We start from the raw sequence: 23,661 nt of genomic DNA, 5'->3' as shown, positions 1-23,661 counted from the left end.
CGAATTTTGTCGAAGCAATGAGAAAAACCTTAAATAAGCCTCGACATTGGGTAAAACACTTTGCTAGAAGGGTAGCTACGACTCAAACCGATTTTTTGGGCATTGCCACCCAAAATTTTGAAAAATGAATTTCAAAAACGTTGCGTTGAAAAACATTTAATTAGTGACATTAATTTAGCGAAGGATTTACTATAACGAAAATAATTAAGCTATATTTACTTTTAGCCAATCATGTTCTTCTTAACTCGTAAAATTTGTAAATATTTGTTTCAAAATCTTTTTTGATAAACCAAGTGACCCTTTAACAACTTTTACTACTATGGTATCTGCCAGATTTGAACGCACTACATGTTCATGTTTGTGCAAAGGATTTACTAACAACTTCGCATATGAGCTCAGTTGGCTTTGAAATGTTTTTGACCGCAGAAATGAGTGAAAATAATCCAACAAGTCGTTCTCTCACCGCCTTTGTTTATCCGCTCGAAGTGCTTAATATTTCATGCTCCGCTGTCTAGGGTCGTCTATTTTTTAATGCGAACTTCGCCTTGCGTTCGAGTGCATTCCGGTGTAATCCCCCGGAACGAGGCTCTCCCACACAAAAAATCCCATGGCTACAGGAGCAGAAGCCAAGCAGCCGCCGCGGGGGTGGACTTTCTACGAGGTCAGAGGTCGGGGGCGCAGACGTCTCCTTGCGTGTTTATTTGGCAGCCAACACACTTCTGTTGTCCTCGATGAATGTCATGGATATAATTGGACGCACAATGCGAAGTCCGAATCAGCTGCTCCATGTTTACAAATGCCAATTCAACAGACAGAAATGTAGGCAAATTTATGGGACGCGATGAATGAGTTTCCAAAGAAATCCTTTTTTCAAAGAAAAACTCTATCTTTGATGGATTCATAGGAAACTAATGATCAAATTAGCATTTAAAGTACTAAAACTAAATATAAACCTATAAATTTTGCATTTATTGTCTTATGTTGAATTTTTGTCGCTCTTCTAAGTTAAAATTCCTAAAAAGGGTTTTTTTAAATACATATCTTCAATTATTTGCAAGATATTTTATCTTAATATAATTTAGTTTTTGTACAAATTTATATATTAAATAATATATGAATATATATATGAACAATATATTTATTAAATTAAACTCTTAAAATGTTTACAGTGCCAACTGCACCACGTGAACACCCACGGGCGTCCAGCCTGCAGAGTTGCCTGAATGGCTCGGAAAAGCCCATTCGCTCGAAGGGTGGGAAACTACTCCGCGGAAACTCCACCTGAGCTTGTTTACCTTGCAGCGGAGGACAGGGCGCAGACTCAGCGAGAAAAGTGGACACAGTCAGGGGAGTAGGCCAAAAGTGCTTGTACGCTTTTCCGAAAAGGAAGCAATGGAGCCCCTAAAGCACCACGTCCATGGGAAAAGCTTTTCCGCGCGCGAGGGAGAGAGCAGCGGGCAGTGCGCAGGCTCTCGCTCTCTGTCTCTCTCTCTCTTTGGTTGCGGGGAAAACAGAAACAGGCTTTCCCACTTTCGCTGGTGGCATCCGCCTGCAGTTTGAATTTTGAGTCGTGCGCGCTAACGCTCGGTTTCCACGCTTTTCCGCTCGACAATTTTCCAACGGCGGCCACAACAATTACAGGCGACAAAAGCGTGCAAATAAAAAACTTGTGTTTTTTCTTTCCCAACGTTTTACTGCAGTTTCCTTCGCTGTCTGCGAGACGGCGGACTTTCTTGCGGCTTTCGTTTTTCCGTTCGCGTGTGTGTTTTCTTTCGGTGTTTTTGTGTGCGAATACGGAACGCAAAAGGAAGAGCCACGATAAAAAACACAAAGGAAAATTGGGAAAACGCGGCGCCGCAACTTTTGCCAAATTGATTTTTATTGTATGAGACGCAGAGTTCAAGCATTATATAAAGAATCGGGCAAGGAGAAGGTTGGTTTTCTAAGTCCTCTTGAATGATTTGAGTGTGTTTAAAAAAATATAGAATTTATAAGATTACTGGACTTAGTGCATCATTTTTGTGGGCTGCACGTGAAGCGTTGTTGGCCAGTTTCACCCTCTTGCGCGGCTCACCCTCGAAAGATAGAGAGCCGGTCGCTAACCGCCCCAGGGGGTGGTGCCACCCTCACCCACCACCGCCCACTCGTCTGTGATGTCATACCACCCACTAACCGCCGCCCATCGGCATAATCGCAATAATGGTCTTAGACATCCTGGCGCGTCCTCGCACTAGCGCTTAATTAAGCTCATTGATTTGCAGATTCCCTTTGTGAACTCCTCTTTGCATAACGCTCGATATCTGGAAAAACTATCAACTATCACGGCTTTTGTATGCTATATAGTGCATATAGTCGATGTGTATATAGACGGCCTACTCCACAAATCAGGTCAAAGTTGCAGTGTGACCCAGAAACGAACACTGACGTACGGATACAAGTTGTGGGGAATCCAGTCGTGGCTGGGATTCGGATTCGAATTGGGATTGGGATTGGGATTGAGATGACCTGGGGATTGGGATAAGCCAGTTCAATTTGCATGGCAACGAAGTGGCAAGTGGAGGGGCATTTACCGATGCCATCGGAATAAATCATTTGCAATCGAAAGCAGTTGGAAAATACGTGGCATACTAAAAGCGTCGCTCAGTTAGTCCATGTGCAACAAATTTAAACATACTCTTAAATATGCAAACAAATATAATAATAGAATATATTCATACAAATATTTAATAATTATTAAAATATTAAATATTTTATATAAATAATTATACCTACATTTGGAATATAAGTGTTTGAAACTTGGTCTTAGTAATATTTAAAATATCTGCAACTTTTCCCTAGAAAGAAGCTAAAATCGAAGTAGAAATCTCCCAGTTACGAAGGAACATAGTCGTAATTATTTAATGGTTGTCCCATCCCAAACAATTATTCCGAAGAACTTTAGCCCCCTAACACATACATATATGTACGTGCAACATTTTCGCATTTCCCGTGTTTTGTTCGATTTCCCAGCTGATGGGATGGTACAACACTGAACTTGAGCGGGATGCGGTGGCAAAATATTGACATTCGCTATTCGGGTGGGTTACTATTTCCTTTCCGTCTCCTCCGTGCTTTGTTTTGTTTTCACCGCAGAATGGAGAGAGAGCACGGGGAAAAGCATGGAGCGAAAATCGATACTGCTGCCCAGGCAGCACGCAGGCTTACGGATACGGACTCTCCACCCGGACCCTGGAAGCCCGGATTCGGGCGAAGGCGGCGCGGAGTGCATTATGGCAATGTGGAGTAGGCTCTGGACACAGGCGCAGGGCGGAACACAGGAGGGGGCGTGGCCGGTGGCGGGCGGCTGGTGGAAAAACCAATAAGCACGCGAACTCGAACTCGAACTCAAACCAACTCCAAAAATAGACATGGAGCCAAGCTGCGGAAAATGCGCACGAGGCGGAGGGCACACAAAAATGAAATACACTGGCAGGCAAACAGCATCATATTAACTACTACACAGAGCGAAAAAATGGAGGGGTTATGATTTTTTTTAACAAGTTTTGAATATATATTATGTAGATGCATTGCACCAATTTATTTGGGATTACAAACAAAATATCTCTGCTTTAATATAAATTTATTTATTTTGTTTATCTAAAACATTCAGCCCAAAATAAAATCCATAACTTTTTGCTTAATGCATTAGTTATTTACTTCAGAAATTATTTTTGCTTTTGAAAACAGCCAAAGTTTCTCCAAAATGAAGTTTCATGTTGCAGGAGGCGGTGGGCGGCACACTGTGTGGGAAAATGCACTTTCCGGAATATTAATCAAATTACTTAGCTTGTAGTTAAACATTTTAGGGCAGGGCAAAGATGTGGCTCTGCACCTGTGCGCCAAATTGCTTTTGAAAGCTCGGTTAATTTAAACAATTTGGGGACAACTAAGGCAAGGTAAACTGTTTATTAGTTTAGCGACTAGCTAGATACAGTTGAAATAATAAGGGCAATAGGGTTTTCAGTGAAAAGATCTTGTGAGACTAAAGATACTATAAATGTATAGATAGTCATCAGCAATGAAACTTTTAATTATGATAAATGACGCCAGAGAGCAGTATCCCTTATCACAATTCAAATCAAATTATAACATATGCCCTTAAATTGATGCTGCCTTAAAATCTGTCTTGAATTAGCCAAGTCATAAGCAGAAAAGTGTGGTCTGAAGGCACATATACAGTGATTTGTAAAATTATCAAGCCAATTTTCAGCCAACCGGGACACTCGCTTCCACTCCGAGTAACACAATTCCGAATACGCCAGGACCACCCACTTCCATTTCCCCTTTTTCTTTGCCCCTCGACGGGTCCTTTTGGCAAAGTCAAGGTGGATTGTGTAACTTGTAGCAGACGGAAGGACCGAGGAAGCCCGCTTGGGTAATGCCAACTTTCGAGCACCAAATTTGTATTTGCATTTGTCGCACAATCAAATCTCAACAATAAAAACCAGACACATTTGAAATGGCAAGCCAAAGAATGAATACTCTTATAATGGCTTAAAAACAAGCTTAAAAACAATATGAAAAGTTTATTTAAGCCTACTATTAATTAGAGAATATGAAGAGAATGCATTTTAAAATCGTTTCTATGTAACTTACTTATTTTAAATGAAATTTCAATGTAATTTGCTCAGCAAGTTGAAGTTCTCATCCAAGTTGAGAGTGCTGGGCAAAGCATTCCGCATTTAAACCGACCGGAAATGACAGAGAAAGCTCAGTCAATGTCTCTGCCACGCCCATGTGGGCGGCGAGATGACTGCCTTTTGTTTGGGCGCACGTCGAAACGGAAAGGCAGAAACGATTGCGAAGATTGGGGCAGAGCCCTTAAATGGCAAGGATGACGTCGAAGGATGAAGGATGTTGATGCAGCGAGGCGGACACCGACGATAAGCGCTCCTCGGCGGAGGAGGCTCACCTTGAGGCTTAGGTTCCTCATTCGGAACTGAGCTCTGCCGAATCCGCGCATTTATGGCAATTAAATTGGTCCTCTTCACAAAGGGGCAACGTGTCCTCTCGATAAGCCGAACTCAAAGAAAAGCTTTCCCGATGGCCTCCCTTAATTGGCCATTTAAGTTTTTATTTATGCGCTCGAGGATGAAAGCAATGGGCTATCGATTTCCAAATCGATAAAGAGATTAATGTGATTTGCCTCTTTTGTTGAGTGGAAAATCCATATTACTTGCACCATGCCAAATGTAGGGATTTAGTCTAAGGACGTTACTATTTAATATGCTGACCATAATCCATTAGTAAATCCGCCAAGCCCCTTGGGACCAGTGGCTCTGCCCAAAAGTCGCGGGACCAGGTACTTCCGGTCCGTAATCGCGACTCAAAAGGCATTGCACCTGGTGGCGGATTACCTTGGCTTAGTTAGTTTGCAGTTGGAATATTGTTTGCCTTATCGGCGAACTTTCTGCAGCCACAACAAGTCGCAAAAATGGAAGAATCGAGGTCGGAGGTTACGGCCTGCACGCCAACCCAACGAAAGTGGGCCATAAATCTGTCCGGCTGTGGCCTCCATTTTTATTTGGTCATGTCGTGCGGAGCCACGCGAAAGTTTCGCGTATGCCACATGGGGCAAGACTCGAGCAACTATTGACAGGGAGTGACAAACCACAGTTGGCAACTTCCCACAAATCATGTAATTGCTGTGGTTCTTGCCGGAAATGACTGCCTATGTTTTACGGGGTTTTTAAACTGCTGCTCTTAAATGTTTCAAAAGCTAATAAAAAGTAGAAGACCCAAAAATACCCTTTACTTTACAGCAAACCATAGATTTATATGTTACTTTAAATAGGAACAATACTATTAATATTATTAAGTCCTTACTGACAAGTCCATATTTACTGAGATCTCTTTGCTGAGTCACCTTTGCAACCGGAAACTAGCCAATTAACCCCATTGTGTATCGTGTTGCCTCGTTGCAGGTGAAACTCGCTAATTGTCGGGTAGAAAAAGGTTAGCAATACACAGGGCAAACGGGATGTAAAGGATAAGCAAAGCCGACACCATAAGCGATTGAAAAACGACGGAGAGGAGAGGACGAAGGACTCCACTTTTCCAGAGCGCTTCGTTTCCCAGGGAGGCAAGGTGAATCTGTTCCAGCACACGATGTCATCGATCTCGGCTCAGGGCGTGGTCGAGCGAGCATCTGCGGAGTTGTCGAAGCGGATCAATGGCCTGGGCCTGCGCTCGAAGCACCATCACAGCAGCTCGTCCGGTGGTGCTGGTGGCGCCGGCGATGCTGCATCCCCGGCCGGAGCTGCGCCCACTCCGGCATCGCCCAGCGGCAAGACGTCGGTGATGGAGCGCGTAACGAACGCCTTGTGCGGCGGTGGCAACTCAAATTCTAACTCAGGATCGAATAGCTCCAATAGCAACACCTCTTCAGCGGCTGCCACCGCTGCCACTTCGCCCGCCAGCAACGCCAATCCGACGCCGGACAAACCGTCACGGGGCAGCAGCCCCAGTCCCGGCGGTATCACAATGCCAGGTGGCCAGTCGCAGGTCCAGAACTCCACACACCACCTCCTGCAGCAGCATCAACAGCAGCAGCAGCATATGCAGCTGCAACAGTCGCAGCAGCAGCATCTCCAGCTGCAGGCCTCCACGCTGATCAACTCCAACCACCATGTGATGGTGGGTCCAGCCCCGCCCACTGGCATGCCTCTGGGTGCCCCGCCCACGCCGACAGTGAAGTCCATTGCCAAGCAGATGAACATAACCATACCGGGTGGCGGAGTAAATCCCGGCTCGCCCACCTTCAGCACCATGGGCATGGTGGCCGCCCAGAAGGCGGCGGCCAGTGCTGGAGGTACACCGCTGCAGCTGCGGAAACAGCTGCCCAATCCTCACCTGCACCATCCGTATGGCAGTATGGGCATCAACACAGCATCGCCGCTGATCATGCAACACCAGCTCCACCCGCCGCCTATCCACAGCATCGAGCAGCTGATGCTCGACGATCGCTTTCTGAGCCGCTTCTTCCAGTACTTCTCCCCCTACGAGCGACGCATCCTCGCCCAGGTGTGCATCAAGTGGCGGGACACACTGTACCGCAGTCCGCGCTACTGGAGCGGCCTGTTGCCTACGCTGCAGTGCCGCGAGCTGCGACAAATGCCAGGCTGCGATCGCGGCAAGCTCTACAACTCGCTCATCCGGCGCGGATTCCATGCCCTGGGCTTGGTCGGCGCCTCCGACGAGGACGCCCTGGATGTGGTCCACTCCTTCCCGCTCGCCTCCAAGCATGTCCACTCGCTCAGCCTGCGCTGCTCCTCGATCAGCGACCGGGGACTGGAGACCCTGCTTGACCACCTGCAGGTGAGCTTGAATCTTTTCCTTCAATTTCTTTATAAATTTGTTAACTTGACACAATTTGTAGATTAAAAAAGTATTCCAATATTTCACAATATTTATTCTCTCTTTTGGCTTGAATTTACCTGCGACCAATTCAATACGAATTATTTTTACAATTTCCGAATGAATGCGTTCATTTATTTGAAATTTCCAATAAATAAAAGTGCATTGCCAATCTGGCTTTTATTATAAGCATAAAACAATTATAATAAATAAAAGAATAAGTAATTAGATCTCTTTAAAATGGTTATTAATCTCATGGTTATTAATCTCAACCCAGAAGACTCATTAAGATATGTCGCTGATAAAAGTGAGACAGAGCCGACCAAAAAATGTTTGGCAAACGGCTTTCGTATCTTTTCGCCCTTGAGATACAAGTGCAAACTACTTGTGTATGTATGTGTAAACAAAATTGCAGTCTGCACATAAGCTGGAATAATGTGCTGTCATTTGTTTAAAATGCAAGACAACTTGGCCCATGGGCAGACGGCAATGTCCGGAAATCTGGCCCCAAAGGGCATCCCATCCCGGGGCAAGTGCTCCCAGCTCTGCAGCATCTCTGCTTTTTGGTGCTCAGCTGGCGTTCATTTGGCCCCACATCCGACTTGATTTGGTTGGGATCCCCGACGGAGATGGGTTCGGAAAATGTCTGAGAAAGTGAGCATTTTTCGGCTGTGGGCGTTTCGAGTTTTGGCCAGCGGCAAGTTGACAGTGGTCAGTCCCGCTTTTGGGCCACATCCACAAGCACATCCGAAACAAAATCATACAGATTCGCACACGAATCCGTATCTGTGTGCTGAAATGAAAACTATTTTCATTTTATTTCGGGACTAGTGCCGCGCGCCAGAGAAATGAAACGTGTCAAAGCTGAAAAGTGTGTCATCGGCTGGCGAAATGTTGGCAAATTTTCGTCACTCGACTCGACTGGCCGGCACATAATGAATTGATGCGATCAATTTCAGATGCAAATCACATCAAAGCTCCGTCATAAATTTCATTTAATTTAGCCTTTTATTTAGTTGCGCTAATTTGTGCTAAATGTGTGCGAGTAGCTCAATCGAATACACTCACTGTGCATTCATAATTTCTACGCGCCGCCAGGTGAATCATTTATGAGTTGCGCTCCGATGGCAGGAGAAAATTCCATATTTTATTAGAATAAAAGCAGGAAGGCATGAACGGAAATCTTTGCGGAATTTATTATAAAAGTTTACAAATTAAAAGCATTATTTTTGGCTGAACACATTTATGTGAGAACTATTTAAAGTGGCCATTTAATATGAGCAATAATAACAAGTAAATTGGTTAAATGTATTTACCAAGATTGGTATTCCTTCCACAGCAAACTCATTCACACTTCTCATTCATAACAAGCCATAATTTTATCCTTGGTCATTCCACTCGGTTTGTATTTATTACTGCCCTCCCAACGAATTCATCTCTTTCGGTTTGCCGGACTGCCTCAATAATCCCGAGGAACCCCAATCGAATTTGGACGAACAAGTGGGCAGCTTAATTGATGGCCAACTGTTTTGGGGAGAGCTCTGGGCAAACTAATCCATTCATTTCATGGACCAATCCCGAGCAATCTGGCAACCTAATCCACCAGGGGCCCAGCATGGGTCACCGGAAATGGCCCACACAAACACACACACATACACACACTTTGAGACAACACAAATACAAATACTCAGAACACACACACACATACACACGAGCGGAGCCAGTAAAGTGGATAACGTTGGTGAACTGGCTGTGGCCAAGTCCTTTACGAAGGAACGTTCTACATGAATTTGCGGTCCTGTCAGCTCAGCCAGGACTGCATCACTTTTCCCCACAATTCAGTCCCTTTGATTTTCAGCTTGTTTGATTGCCAGGGTGATCCTCACTATCGTATGCGGAAATATTTACTAAGTAGTAATATTCGTAATTTACTATTTTAATTTATCTAACAGCAACACCTGAGTGCTTTATATTAGATTGTACTTTCATATTCAACAAATAAAATTTCTAAATTGGTTGAATATAAGCAGCCAACACTGCGTATGGGTAATATTGTCTAGCTGCAACATCCACATCTTTCTAAGCTCCTAAGATATCTTGCTCATAGAAAAGAGTACCCTTTAGAAAGAAGAGTTGTAGTGACTTATGGTTAAGTTGCGACCAATAAGGTCCACCCTGCTGCGCATACGTCATACGTCGGAGTGCTGATGTCAGAATTAATCCACTGCGAGTGCATGTCATGTTTATGAGCCTAGTTCCATTGCCAGGGTCTAAAATTTTCGCATGTGTGCGTGTGTGTGTATTTATGTGGATGTGTGTGTGTGTGTGTGGGTGCCCAGGAAGTGCCAACAAATGGTTTGATTGCAAATTGTTGTCGCTGGCAATGTCAACAACAATGACGCACTGGGGACAAGTTGGATTTGGCCATGATGCGAAAGAATCAACCGCAATGGGCTCAGGAATTTGACCTTGGGGACTCTGCGGCTGGTGTATGGTAAGTGCCCATATGGAATTTGACCCCCCAAACCCCAGAACGAACATGCAACGCGCTAAATTAATCCTAGTTACTGCTGCTGAATGAGCGGCGGAAATGCGGCGACTTTCCTGCATTCCCATACATATTTAATCGGAAATGCACTGCAGTCGCCTCGGGCGAGTGCAAATATAGTGTATATATATGCGATTTCCGCATTGCCGCTCCAAAGTTGCCACTCCAGACTTTGCAAAGGGGGGATTTTACAAGTGAGTCCGGAGCGTAGCTCGTTGAACCCAACCCCATTGACCCAGAAACTTAGGCTACGCTCTGCCACCTCTGGCTATTTAAATGCGTATTCCTTTTCACCAGCAATTGCAGTATTAAATTTATTAATTTATTTAAAATGCATCGCTCGTTTGAGGGATTATATCAGCCAGCAAGCAGCCAAGTATTTACTAGGAATAAAAAAAAAGCAGGAGTTAATGCATAATACATTATATTTTATGTAAGCAGTTAAATTCGTAATTTGAAAGTCTGGCAAACGAATATATTTTCCCTCAGTTTGACCACTCATAAATTGTCATCGTTTCAGCGAAAAAACCTCAGAAAGCGAGGCGAAAACACGGGAAAACTTTTTCCGGCTAAATAGTCACACATCCTGGCATGTGTGTGTGTGCTTCCATTAGCATTTCTATGTGGAACTCTCCTTTGCGTGGCTGACTTTTCCTATTGATTTTGACTCCTCCTGCCCGACGAGACCAACACAGGGTACCGAAAAAAGTTTCCCATGGCTACGGCTACGTGTATTGTGTTGTTCGGTTTGAACAAGCCAAGGGGAAAAAAGTTCCACAATTGTCCATAAAAACGAAATGCGGAAAATGGTTGGCGGTGAAATCTAAACAACAAGCGAACATTTACCAGCCATAATGAAGTCATGCCAAATGGCTTGGCTTCCTTGTTGTCGGGCTTCCTTTGCTGATTGTTGGCCAAGTTAACCGATGTACAGAATCCAATTACTGGCCATCTATGTATGTATATTCAACACATTCGTAATTAGACCATTTAATTCGCTAATGAGTTGGATCCCTATGTCCTTTACTTGTGCCATGTTTCGCTGGTCACTAATTGGAACATCAGATGCGATTAGGATTAGGATAGTGAAGGGATAATAGGGATATCTTAGTGCGTTTGCAACAACATTCCTATACAAAGAAATATTATAAATTATAAGAAATATTATCTATAACTAAATCTTTAATGTTGTTTACTAACCTTTTGCCCTGAATTTCATTTGCTCTTTTCGCTGCGAAAGTAAATGAATCCCTCCATGGCGAATGTCGAATGGATTCATTTTGATTTATTACTCGAACTCACGGCTATTCGCATTAAGGATTCGGATTAAATTGGTATCTTAGCTGTTTACGTTTTGTTATTTCTCCAGTTTTGCGTCAACAATACAAAAGTAATTGTTGTTCAGCCGCGGCAGTGGGAAAATTGTGCGGCCATCCTTGGGATTTTCATTTTTCTTTTTTTTTATATCGCACTTCCGGCTGCATTTGCTGTTTATCGCCTTTGTTTCCGTGTTTCCGGTTGTTGGATGGGTGTGAGGGTGGTAGGGGGGGGGGGGACTTCAGGCAAATGGGTTGAATTCGAGGGATCCAATGGCAATGGCGCCTGTATCCCGACACAAAGTCTGCCACTCGAATCGGGTCGCCTCCATCGAGATGCTATGTGTTTTTTTTCCCGCTTCCACTTCGTCGACAATGTTTTGCTCTTGAAAAGGTCAAAGTTAATCCTGTTATGGGGACTTAAATTGCTCGTAGAACGCATGGAAAAATAAAAAAAAAAAATGGCAAAATCAGCTAGAAGAGAAGTTTTCCCCAGTTTGTTGACTCGTAAATTTTGGGCATCAAAAGTTGGCAGTGCTGCAATTTAATTTCATTTTTAATGGATTCGCGTCGCACCCACCAGGTGGCAGCTGTAATTTGTTTGAATCACTCCGGTCTATTTTTCCATTCAATTTTCCCGCATTCCACGCACACAATCCAACACATCGCGAGATTTTCAAAGTGCAATTTTCCTGGTTTTGTCTACGGTTCACCGAATGATTTATGGGGTAAATGCAAAAATGCAATTAGGTTCCTAGCTTTGGGACATTCCTTTTGCTCTTTGGCGTTTAATTAAGCACATTGATTAGTTTAAACTTCAAAAACTTTAAAATGTTTGCTATTCCATTTTGTTTACAAAGCAGCATATTTGCACATTGGCTGCGATTTTCATAGACGTCAAGGAGAATTGAAAGATTCGTTTAATGATGTGGCAATATGAAATGTTCTTTAGCAGATACTTAAAAATCCAAACCACCTGAGGCCCAAGTTTTCCATATTGATATGTGTACAAATACATATATATATGTATATAGGTGTTTTATGTAAAAATATATGTGCAGAGGTATTTTCGTTTTGCTATTTTTCACTCGCCTCCGATTGGCATTTTTTTCTCCTGCTCGCCAAGTGTCAACGTTTATGAACGCTGTGAAATGTCCAAAATTATTTGAGAATTAAATATGGCAGATCATAAAAACATTTGACGCTTCGATGACAGAAAAGTCACCCTTATAGACGAATATATTCAATTCTAGTCTAAGAAAATATGCAGCAAACTCATGAATTCCTAAGTAATTTTCTTTCATATTTGCGGTTTCAAGTTAATTGCCAAGAATAACAACACACCTCTTGTTGAATAAAAGTTCTTTGAAAATATATTTGAAGAATTATTAAATTTTTGTTCAAGAATTTTGAAAAACTTTAGTTAAAGCACGTTTTTTGCATTTTTTCCATGGAAAACATTTGTTTACAAGTTCTTTTTTGGTTTTCGCTTGTGTAATGTAAATTAATTTCGAATCGTGTATATTAGTCTGACTTAATTTAATCAATTTTATTTGTTAAGAGTGGCATTTCAGGGAACACACAATTTATTTTGTCGATTCATAACTAATTAGTCGAATTTATTAGGACTTTATAAAATTAATACATATATTATGGTAGATGCCTAATATTTTTAATAAAATCCTGTGCACAAAGTATCCTTGCAATAACCAATCCCTTTTAAATTGCAGAGTTTGTTTGAACTGGAGCTGGCTGGCTGCAACGAGGTGACCGAGGCGGGACTGTGGGCGTGTCTAACGCCCCGAATCGTATCCCTGTCACTGGCGGACTGCATCAACATCGCGGACGAGGCGGTGGGCGCGGTGGCCCAGCTCCTGCCCTCCCTCTACGAGTTCTCGCTGCAGGCAAGTCCAGATTGATGAGGATCTGCCATAGCTCCTACAGCTGCTCCTCCTCCACCCTCACCCTCATGCCGCACCCCGTATCGAATTAATTGAATCTCCTTCCGCCCCTCAACAGGCTTACCACGTCACGGATGCGGCACTCGGCTACTTCTCGCCCAAACAGAGCCACAGCCTCAGCATCCTGCGACTGCAGTCGTGCTGGGAACTAACCAACCATGGCATCGTTAATATCGGTAAGCGACTCTCTGCCCCCTGCCAATTAATCAAATAACATGTGGATCGAATGGAGGAGAGGGCGGATCCAATTTGTCCCGCAAATTGCACAGACAAAAATTTTATAAAAAAATATCACATGGGTTTCTGAAGGGTCCTGAATGATCTTTAATTCGGCGAAAGGAAATTGGGATTATTTCGATGATATTTTAATAACTCTTTAACATATATCGCAAAAAAAAGATTTGCAAAAATTGGAAATTATGCTTAAATATATTAAAATATCTTGAACCGTATAGCGTAATTGTTACTCGACAATAATATCCGTAAAATTAATTATCGATGGGAAATTAAAAGCCTTTCGTTACACAACAAATTCAGCTTGGCTGAGCGCCTGCATTGGTAATAATGTTTAATCCAGAAATGAGGATGACCGAGTGGCGGCGAGTAATGTTGCTCCTTCCAGCCGTGCTGATAGTGTTCCGAAAAAGCTGTTCAGGATATCCTCCGGGAGTGTGCCAAACGGAGCACGAGTTGTAGGAGAAATGCGAACATATTATTGCAAATGAAATGGCCGTGCTGGGGGCTAGGGAGTCCTCCTAGTCCGCACGGGATTGTCCTGCTTCCGAAAAAAAAATATAGGATGTCTGTGGGCCCTCGTCATCTTGTCTAAACATTGCACTCAACTAATTGAAACTTTTTGTGGGACACTTTTTGTGCGATTCTGTTTCCTGGCCAACAGAGTAAGCAGCTATTTTTACATCCTTTTGACGTAACGTCGCCAAAGAACCCTTGTCACTCGCAAATTGGCAGGGTCCAGCCCCACAAGAGCTCCTCGTTTTGGGCACAGGAAGTAGAAAGCAAACACAAAATGTGAAAAGTTTTATAACGAAATTATTTTTGCGGCGGCTTAGTACAAAATTTAAATAAAAATTACCCAAAAACCAGCGGAAAAGCTAAGAAAAGTTATGAAGATTATATTTTACATATTTTTGATTTTTAAAGCGTGAAATCCACACCAACGTTCACCTTATGTCAATTGTGATTACAGATAGCATTACCATATTAAATATCACTTGAGAAAGGTCGCTCTAAAGTTCAAATATTAAATGATGCTAGGCTGTAGCTAGTCACCTTTATTACAGCCCATATTTGTGAGTGTGATATGCTGTAAAGTAGGAATTTTCCCAAACCCCAAGGAACTTGCGTCGTTTTCTTGGAACACATCCTCCGGATAAACTTGGCCGTAAACCACTTTAATTGACGTGCACATCGCCTCGGAGCTGAGCAATTTTAAGGCGTGCTCAGGGGCTTTTTTAGGCGCCAGAACGTAAACTCATTTAATATGCGATCGAAAGGGCTGGCAAACATAATCCCCACCCTCCCCCCACTTGAGCAGGGTTAAGGGTCGCAGGTTGACTGACTGCGCTGCGCTGTCTTTCCTATGCACACCGCTTTGACCTTTGACGACGCCCACCTGAGTCCCGAGTTCCAGGAGCTGGCTCTTCAGCTCGCTTAAGGGAGCTGGCTTTTTGGGGAGCGGGGGAAAACTTTGCAATCAATTTCATGGCACGTCATTTTCTTTGCCAACCATTCCTGCCCTGCCTCTTCCGCAATCAACAAAGGCGATGGCAGACTTGCTCCCCCATCTCGTCATGCGCCACAAATTAAGCTGCCGGTTGATGCAGGCGCCCCAGGTAGATGGGCCACCTCGATTTCCCTCGGTTTTCCCGCCCTCCGGCTTTCCTCTGCATTTTCCTGCTCCTACGGCTTCAGCAGTTAACCAGCCAGATTTCAGAGCTGCAGAGCTGCGCATCGAAATCGAATTATTGCAGTTCACTGATCATCGAGATGCGGCGGCAGTCGCAGGTTTGCCCTGGACGATATGGTGGGATAATGCCACTGACAGTGATTTGCGCAGATACACCTAGAAAGAAAATGCAGCGGAATCTATTCAGAATATTGTATATAAATAGGGATAAGAGAAAAGTATAAGTTAGGTGTTTAAAAACATAAATGGTAGCTAAAATATAACTAAATTTGTTTACATAAAACTAAAAAAAATTTAAGGATATATAAAATGGAAAATTGTAATGCTGTGTACCAATTTAGTTCTTTTATGTTAGCTCTTTTAATATGGCGAATAACTTACCATCATAAACATAAGCTTCTTGTTTAAAGAGTTTAAATATAAACAGCCTAACTACGAAGCTTAGGGAAATAGCAATATTTATAAAATATTAAAACACATGTAAACAACCGTTGTGCTGAGCATATTTTGTGTGTCTGCAAACATTTTGATGGATGAAGGAGCATCAAAGACCCAAAAAGCCAGTAACAAAAGTAGGCAAAGCATATTACACATCCGCCCCGTAAACCAAGGATTGGCTTCGTTCCGTCTGTCTGGCTGACTGTCTGTCTGTCTGTCTGTCTGTTTGTGCTTGTGTTTGCTTAGGGCGTTGTGGGAGGTGCGGGCGTAGCTTAGGAATCGTGAGGACAAAAGCAAATAGGCGCCATATTTAATGGCGGCATTTTGTATAAATTGCAGCACAATCATAAACTGTTTGCCCAGCAAGCATAAATAAAAATCAGAAAAAAGAGAAGAGAACAAAATACCGAGTATTTATTTTACGATTTAATTCAAGTGACCGCATTCCGGAAATGCACGTTTAATTAATGGCCATTCAATGGCCTCAAAAACCCTTAACACTTAATACGTGAGGGACGTTTTAATCATTTATTTATATCCACATTAATCGTTGAACATAATTAATTCCGTTTGCATTTCCAGCACATTTCAGTTTAATTTTAAAGCAAAAATCACTTTCAATATTTCCTTCAAACAGATAAAACTTCTATATTTGATTATATATATCTTATTACAGTGTAAGCCAGCTTTATTGCCTGACTGACGCAATGTGGTAGCCAAAGTTTGCTTAAGTTTAGAACTCGCATTTAAAGCGCAACCTTCTGCAGTTGTAAACCGTTGTCAGAAGTTGGCTAAGCCCGTTCGCAGTTAACAGTTTTCAGCTTTCAGTTTTCAGTTTTGCAGTTTTCAGCTGCCTGATGCTGAACTCAGGCCCCGGCGGTGGCAAAACTTTTAATAACAACTCCCAACTCACAAGTCCTCCGCTTCCGCAGCCCGACGGCCATGAAAACTGCTGCGACAGGAGCAAACGGGGAGTAAGTGCCGGTGGGTGCTTATCACAACATCGAGAAGCCATTTAGCTAATGGCATTTGGCATCTAATTGAATTGGGCCAGTCTCCAGGTTCTGGCACGGAGTGATAGTGATGGCTTCGCTCACAGCAGACAGCGAAGGTCTCCTGACTGGGTTGGCACTCGGCCAATGTCATTTCTATGGTCCAGCACTGGAGCGAAATTGTGTATTTTGCTTATTTAAATGTCAGAATTTAATATGAAATATAAAAAGCTAACAGCAATATATAACCTTTCAAATTGTAAAAGCTGAAAAAGTAACTTAAGCTGGCAAGATTTGTTACCACTTAAAACCGATTTAATTTATGAAAATTTATATTTATGAAAATTATATATATTTTTTATATATTCCTCAATACACTTTAACAAGCATGGCAAATAAATTGGTGCTGTCCAATTTTGACCAGCTGTCCAATTTATCTGCTTTTTTTCTCCGTGAGAGGTTCGGTTTTTTTTTTGGCTAGGACATGTGGCTTTAGTTGCTACTTCGGGATTTGAATGCGAGGTGACACATCATTTGGCACGCAATCCGTTCCGCAGGCGGAACCGGAAGAGCGACTGGCAGACTGACTGACTGAATGACTGGCTGACACATTGACAGGACGCCCTTGTTGGCTGCGTCGTTAATTGGCGACGAGGTCGTTCAACCGGGCGTATGCGTGATTTATGAGTTCGCACGTGAGCAAAGCGAACACTGCGAATAGCGAACTGCGAGTGGCGAAATGTAAGCGAAACAATGAATAAGTTAATCTCCCATTAATTAACAGTGTCAACAGAAATGCCGCCTCTCATTTAGCAGATCCCGCGAAGAAATAATGAAATGAGGCAACTACAAACCTCATGTCCGGCGACAAATCAAATTCATGTACCTGAATCTCGAAGCTTTTCGCTCAATGTGAATAGCATAAACAGCTGGTGAATAAAACAGGGGTGTATCTGTTAAGAGGAAAATGTTCAATGTGAATATTTAACGAATATCGTTTATTCAGTGATGGTCTACAATTTATGCAAATTAAATATTTACCACAAATTGCTGCGAGCATACAACTCAGATTCATGAAAGTTTCTTTAAACTATAAAACATAAATATGGCAAATTTGATATTTTCTTAAATTGTTTAAACTTATATTTAAACTTTCGGTAAAGTTTCCTTATATTTGAACTTTGACATGTATATATTCCTGACCCCCACTCAAGACGCCTTTGGAGCCGAAGCCATTTGATTGCCAAGTGCCTGAATGTTGGGATCTTGGCTGAAATGCTGGTTGCACTGCTAATGAAATGGTTGCGGTTCGTTTCCCGCCTGAACAATTGCAGTTGTCGACGCGAAAGCGACATGTCCATCAATTTAACCACAAACTGCAGCAAGCCAGAAGCAGCTGGCATATGCACCCCTCGATTCCTTTTGGCCATCCCCAAATTTAGAGTGAATTGCCACTCAATCTGTTTGTCTAGCACTTTGTAAGTGTTCACGATGCAGCTACAGTGGGATGCAGACCATCAATCTGTATCAATATTTGTTATATATAAATAATATGTTTATGTTTGATATTTATTTAAATAATTTAATAATGATTAGTTTGTAAGCCACACTATTCATAATTAGCCTAGCAATTATAATTAGCGAGAATCTGTTGCCAACTTTCAACATATTTTGAACATTCATTCTAGTTGTATATGTTAAAAACTTAAGTAAAATGTGGCTAGTTCATAACAAGACAACCCCGATGGCAAAATCTTGAATTTGTTAGCTGGGGGAATTTCTCTATTTACCTCTGCCGTATTTTCTTACCCTCGTTGCCTTTGGCAATGACAAAATTCCTGCTCGCAGAGGCATCGTGTTCATCTTATTCAGCCAGCAGCATCCGCCAGCTGTCCGCCCGAGACCCTAAAATTGATAAAGCTCCTCCCCTTTTTGGGGGAGGGGGTCGATGCTGTAGGAATTCCGTGTCCCCCGGTTTGCCTTTGCCCATCTAATCCTAGTCGCGGTTGGGACCAAGAGCCACCCATGCTGATGGGCGTCCGTCGGGTGTCGTGTTTATTTAATTACATTTGCATTTTTAAGGCACTCGATGTTGCTCCTGTGTTGCTCTCTTTCTCTTTTTATCTTTCTCTCTTTCCCTCGCACTAAACAATTTTTAATTAACTTTATTTTTGTGAAAGCTCTTTGGGGGGCAATGCCGTCGTTCCCCCGGCACGCATTTTCCCCCAGTGCACTGGGTATTTGGCCAAATTGTCGATCAATTGTCAGCTGGCAGTGACCATGAACTTAACGTAATTCGCACAAACTAGCGCGATTTAAGGAATATCTAAAGTGCAGTGAATGCGACATGGAAAGTGCAATGCCAGCAATTTAATACAATTAAATGAAGCTTCTTAACTTTTTGAAGTTTACAAGAACGCTAACTTGCATTAGAATCTGTCTGAATTTTGGTTGAAATAAGTTTCTTAGAAAACTCGGCCTAAACATACAATTAAAAATTTTTAAAAAATCTGTACACAATCTTATTACAGCAAAGAATGTATTTAAATGGCTAAAACCCTTGCAGTAAGCAGCTTAAATTTGATATTCAATAGAAGCTGGCTGGGAAAATAAATAACTAATAAAACTGCCAAGAGCAGGCCCCAAAACCAAATGAAATATAAATATAAAATGCACATGCATTTCCATCCAAGTTGTATAGACTGAGATGGAGGGCAAGGACACTTTTGTTTTGCACTTCGCTCCCGAAAGATTTGCCCGGAATTTCCATGCCACACACACTGGGTATATAGTAACATCAACTTGAATGCAAACACATGCAAGTTCAAAGTTGAGGGCCAGCGCACAAGGAACATAATTGCTGGCTTATGTAATGCGATTTGAGAGGCTGCCACATGCAGCAAGTTTGACGGCAAAAAGGGCTGAAAAGCCTTTGTGTGCGTGGGCTCTGAGTGGAATTCAATTTTAATTGCATTTGATGTCAGCTGAGTCTGCCACACGCACTCGCAACTACGTGGGAAATGCTTGCACGCAATGACGCAAGCCGGAAAATCAAGCACAAGAGTATGAGGGAAAATTACTTACCGTCAATGCATTAAAGCCCACACACAAGTTAACTCCCAGTGGTGGCCATCTCATCAGGCTGCTGATTTTCATGTTGATGATGTTGTCATATTTCGCCGACAACTTTGCTTCCAAGTCTCTATTTATACCGGCCATTGCAGGGCGGGATTAGCCCACCATCCTGCAGAGAAAGTGGCATCTGGGAGGGGACTTTGTGTCACTTTCACCGGACTATGAGGAAAGTGGGACAGGACATGCTACTTGCTAATTTTGGCCAGTCTTTCTATATTTGCTATATGGGTGGAAAGGTGTTGACTACAAATTTATGGCATTTTCTGACCCAATTGCAAGCTAACAATTTAAAGGCTTTATAACAGAAAAACTTTTCATTTTAGTATTCAAATCAAATAGCAATAAATTCGACTACATTTATGAAACAAATGGTTTTAAATTTGTTTATGTGAGTTAAAGAGAGTGAATTGTGCAAAATAATGGCAGTTACAAGTTGTTGTTTACTTAAAATCAAACTCAGATTAGCTATCAAAAAATAAATTGGACAAAACTGCTGCACCGATTCCCAGCAATTAAGAGGCAATCCTTAAGTCAAACTGGAGCAATTTAACTTCAACGGGGCAGGAGTAATTGACGTCATTAAAGTTTTCAGTGGAAATGCTCAAGAAGCAGAGCGGAAAAGTAGGCGAACAGACAACAGGGCACGAAACTGGGTTAACAATTTTCTTTTTTTTTTTTCGCTTTTCCAAATGCCGGGAAAAGATGTGAGCCAAGTCACAAGGGAGGACCCTAGAAGCTCTACGGCTCACTGTCAATCAAATTCACACACACACACACACACACACGGTGGTCTGCGCCAAATGTTGTGCGTGGAAAATGCTGGAAAATGTGGGAAAAGCGGGAAAAACTACTCTCGCTGACAGAGCACTGGGGCTTGTGGAAGGATCCAGCACACGGGGACCATTAGCCGACAATCCAGCTGAGCGATTTTAATGCATTTTTAATAGAGTCACTTCAGTGGAGATGTTCCAAAACAAGTCTCTGTAGGTCAATTGAGTTTAGGATAATTATTATTTTAAGCCTTTTAAAATAGTAGAAATATTACTTAAAAAATTTAAAATTTCGAGTTTTCAACAGCCAAAAAAATTACTATTTACAGACTTAAACAAATCAAAGAAGATAAATTCCTGTTTTAGTTTATTCTCACATTTATTAGTTAAGTTTGTTTAAAGCCAGTCATCAATTCTTAAATTTTTTTTTAATTTATCCATGCATAGTTATCTTAACTAGCGGTTTGACAAGCAAATCTTGTCGCAAGTAAGAGTTACAAAATTATTTCTGATTGAAATCGTTCGACGGCAGTGAGTTTTGTCAGTTTGCCAAAAGAATTGCAATGATAGCTAAATCTTGTTTTCGCTGATTTCGCTGTGGCACGCTTTCAATTTTCTTTCTTCAGCTTTGTGGCAAATTTGTTTTTTATCGTTTGCATGAATTAGTGCGAGATTTATGGTTATATCAAGATAGCAGAAATAAAAATATTAGAAGGAAATAAATCAGCCGAATTTATGAAACACATTAGATGCATATATATATATATAGGAATATGCCTAGGACTAGCTTATAGTTAAGATTAAAAAATATATATTTTTAGTATATTAAACAACTACCTTACGTATTAAGTTAGGGCTTCCTTAATCAAGAATTTTCTCTTTAGTTTATGTGAGCATATATAACTTTCTATTTCATGCTAGAATATTGTTCCTTAAAATCCGCCAGCTTTAATTTTTTCAGTCTCTTGAATTGCTGCGACCCCTTGACTCCTTCAAAACCGCAAACTTGAAGAGGAGCTAATCTGCCATTGCGCAACCTCATCTCGATTCGCGGTAGTTCCAGCCACCCACCCATCCTTCGCCTTCCGCCCACTTCCTTCCCGATTTCCATGGCGACAGTAATGAGTGGGAGCCTAATGAGGCCTGCACGTTTCGAACATTATTTGCCTATCGCGAGGGGCCTCAGTTCGCGAGCCGCGACCTCTGACCCCAGTACTACCTTTCCCTGCTCATTTACGCACTCATTGTTTGGCCTCAAAGTTTGCCGGTAATTGGCAGGCCACTTAAACCCCAAAGCGGTTAAGCCTCAGTTCCCGGCAGCCCGGGAAATTGGTTAAGATTTATTTTAGCCGCGCAGATTTGCCTACAATCTTTAGTGGAGAAAAACTTAAACTTGCTAGCATTAAAGGATTCCCGGAAAAGTTCATTTAATTTCCTTCAACTGCCAAACGCGCTTGTCAGCCGAAGTCTATTAATTAAATTTATTAATTCGTAATTAAAATTAAAGTATGCTAAAAAGTGCTATGAAATTGTTGTAAGAGCAAATAGAAATTCCAGGAATCTTTTATTAATTTTCTGTCAGCATTTTGGATGAATGACGGACTTATACGCCTCGAATAATTTTAAATAAACAGTTCGAAAATCGTGTTCGAAACAAAGTATCCGAACAATGAGCTATTTACTGCGCTTCCTTTGAAGAAACCATTTCGAATATTAAATTTCCAGAGAAACTGAAAAGCGACTTTGGTATGTTTCGATTCAGCAGTGGCAGATTAAGCTGAAATGCTTTCATCCTGCAGGTTCTGCTGTTCTGCTGCCTTATTTAATATACTCGTAAAAGTTTTGTTGCCACAGTGAAATTTCATGGCATATTCCCCCCACCTCCGTCCCCCTGCTCCACTTCCGAGTAATTGGCATAATGACTGCCATCTACGTCCACTGCCACTGGCAGCCAACTGAACTTAAACTTTAAGCAGCTTTGTTGGACTTCGCTTGAATGAATTGCAATTTTCTTGAACGGAGTCTGCTATTCGGCTTAAATTTGATTTTCATCGGCCTAAAATGGTTTAAATAATCACTTCGCACCTCCAATAAGCATAGATAAATTTCATAAATAGATTTCATTTATTGCTTTAAAGGCCTACTTAATAAATCTCGTTGAGCAACATATTTAAAATTCGAAATTATTAATCCAAAGCCAAATATAAATATAAATGAATGAGGGCAATAAAAACTTTTCCATAAGTGTGCAATCATACACAATCATACAGCAATATTCATATCACTCATACGCAACTTTGAACAAATGCAATTTCCCCCATTGAACCTAAACGAGGAAATTTGAAAAATCAGCAATCATCAAATGAATGTCATAAACAAATGCTAACCGTTATGTGAGCATAACTGTCCACATGTGTATGTGAAATAACCCAAAAAATCAATATAAATCGTTGGCACGCCAAATGAGCAGAATGAATGCCATGACAAGAGCCATGAGCTGTCAATAAACATGAAATTTGCGAGTTGTCCCAGTCCTGGAATATAAGGTTTTTCAACACTGGAACTGGGTTGCTTTATATTTCGTATAATAGAACATGGGTTCTCAGAAAAGTATAAAAATAATCGTTTGAACCATTGTTCAATCGAAATCTTATGGTCGGAATCTTTTTGTTAATGGGCAAAACCAAGTTCCAACCTTCAACAAGGACAACCAAAATATATATATATATATATATATATCCTTCTTTGTGTGTGAAAAATGGGAAAAGTGGCGCTTTGAGTGTGGAAGTGTGAGTTGGAAAAACAGAGGCTGAATGGCAAACGAGCCTCGCATAAACGTCGCTAGTTGTTATGGGAAATGTAAATGTATCTCATAGATACACAAGTTACAAGTTGTTTGCCTGACATGTTTGTGTGCCACGTCCCTTCTCCATTCCGCACATCCATGTCCTTCTATTGACACTTGTCTCTGTCTCAACGAGTGCGTGTGCCTGAAGAATATAAACCCACGATTTGGGGCACTATTTTTGATGCGTTGTCTTGTCAAGCGCGATTTTCCATTTCCATATCAAGCAGGCAGGTGGATTTTCCCTGCTCCCGTCGCCTCTGCGAACTCCTAATCCGCCGGAAATTCCCAGAAAATGAACCCAATTTATTCATAGAACGAATGAATCATTTCC

The 23,661-nt window shown here is 41.9% G+C and overlaps 1 protein-coding gene across 1 annotated transcript in view; it reads left to right on the top strand.

Annotated features, from left to right (window-relative positions):
* Positions 1 to 1,557: 1,557 nt before the first annotated feature.
* The window catches only part of LOC6605312 (F-box/LRR-repeat protein 16), a 29,570-nt gene continuing 7,466 nt past the window's right edge, over positions 1,558 to 23,661 (top strand). Inside the window, exons 1-4 of the mRNA XM_002030114.2 lie at positions 1,558 to 1,933; positions 5,964 to 7,356; positions 12,990 to 13,163; positions 13,279 to 13,396. Coding sequence (XP_002030150.1) covers positions 6,148 to 7,356; positions 12,990 to 13,163; positions 13,279 to 13,396 — 1,501 coding nt within the window. The 5' untranslated portion in view covers positions 1,558 to 1,933; positions 5,964 to 6,147. The remainder of the gene's footprint in view (positions 1,934 to 5,963; positions 7,357 to 12,989; positions 13,164 to 13,278; positions 13,397 to 23,661) is intronic.

Source organism: Drosophila sechellia, chromosome 3L, assembly GCF_004382195.2.
Source record: "Drosophila sechellia strain sech25 chromosome 3L, ASM438219v1, whole genome shotgun sequence".
Taxonomy (NCBI): Eukaryota; Metazoa; Arthropoda; class Insecta; order Diptera; family Drosophilidae; genus Drosophila; species Drosophila sechellia.
Note: the sequence above shows the minus strand (reverse complement) of the source record. Positions and strands in the feature narration are given on the sequence as shown.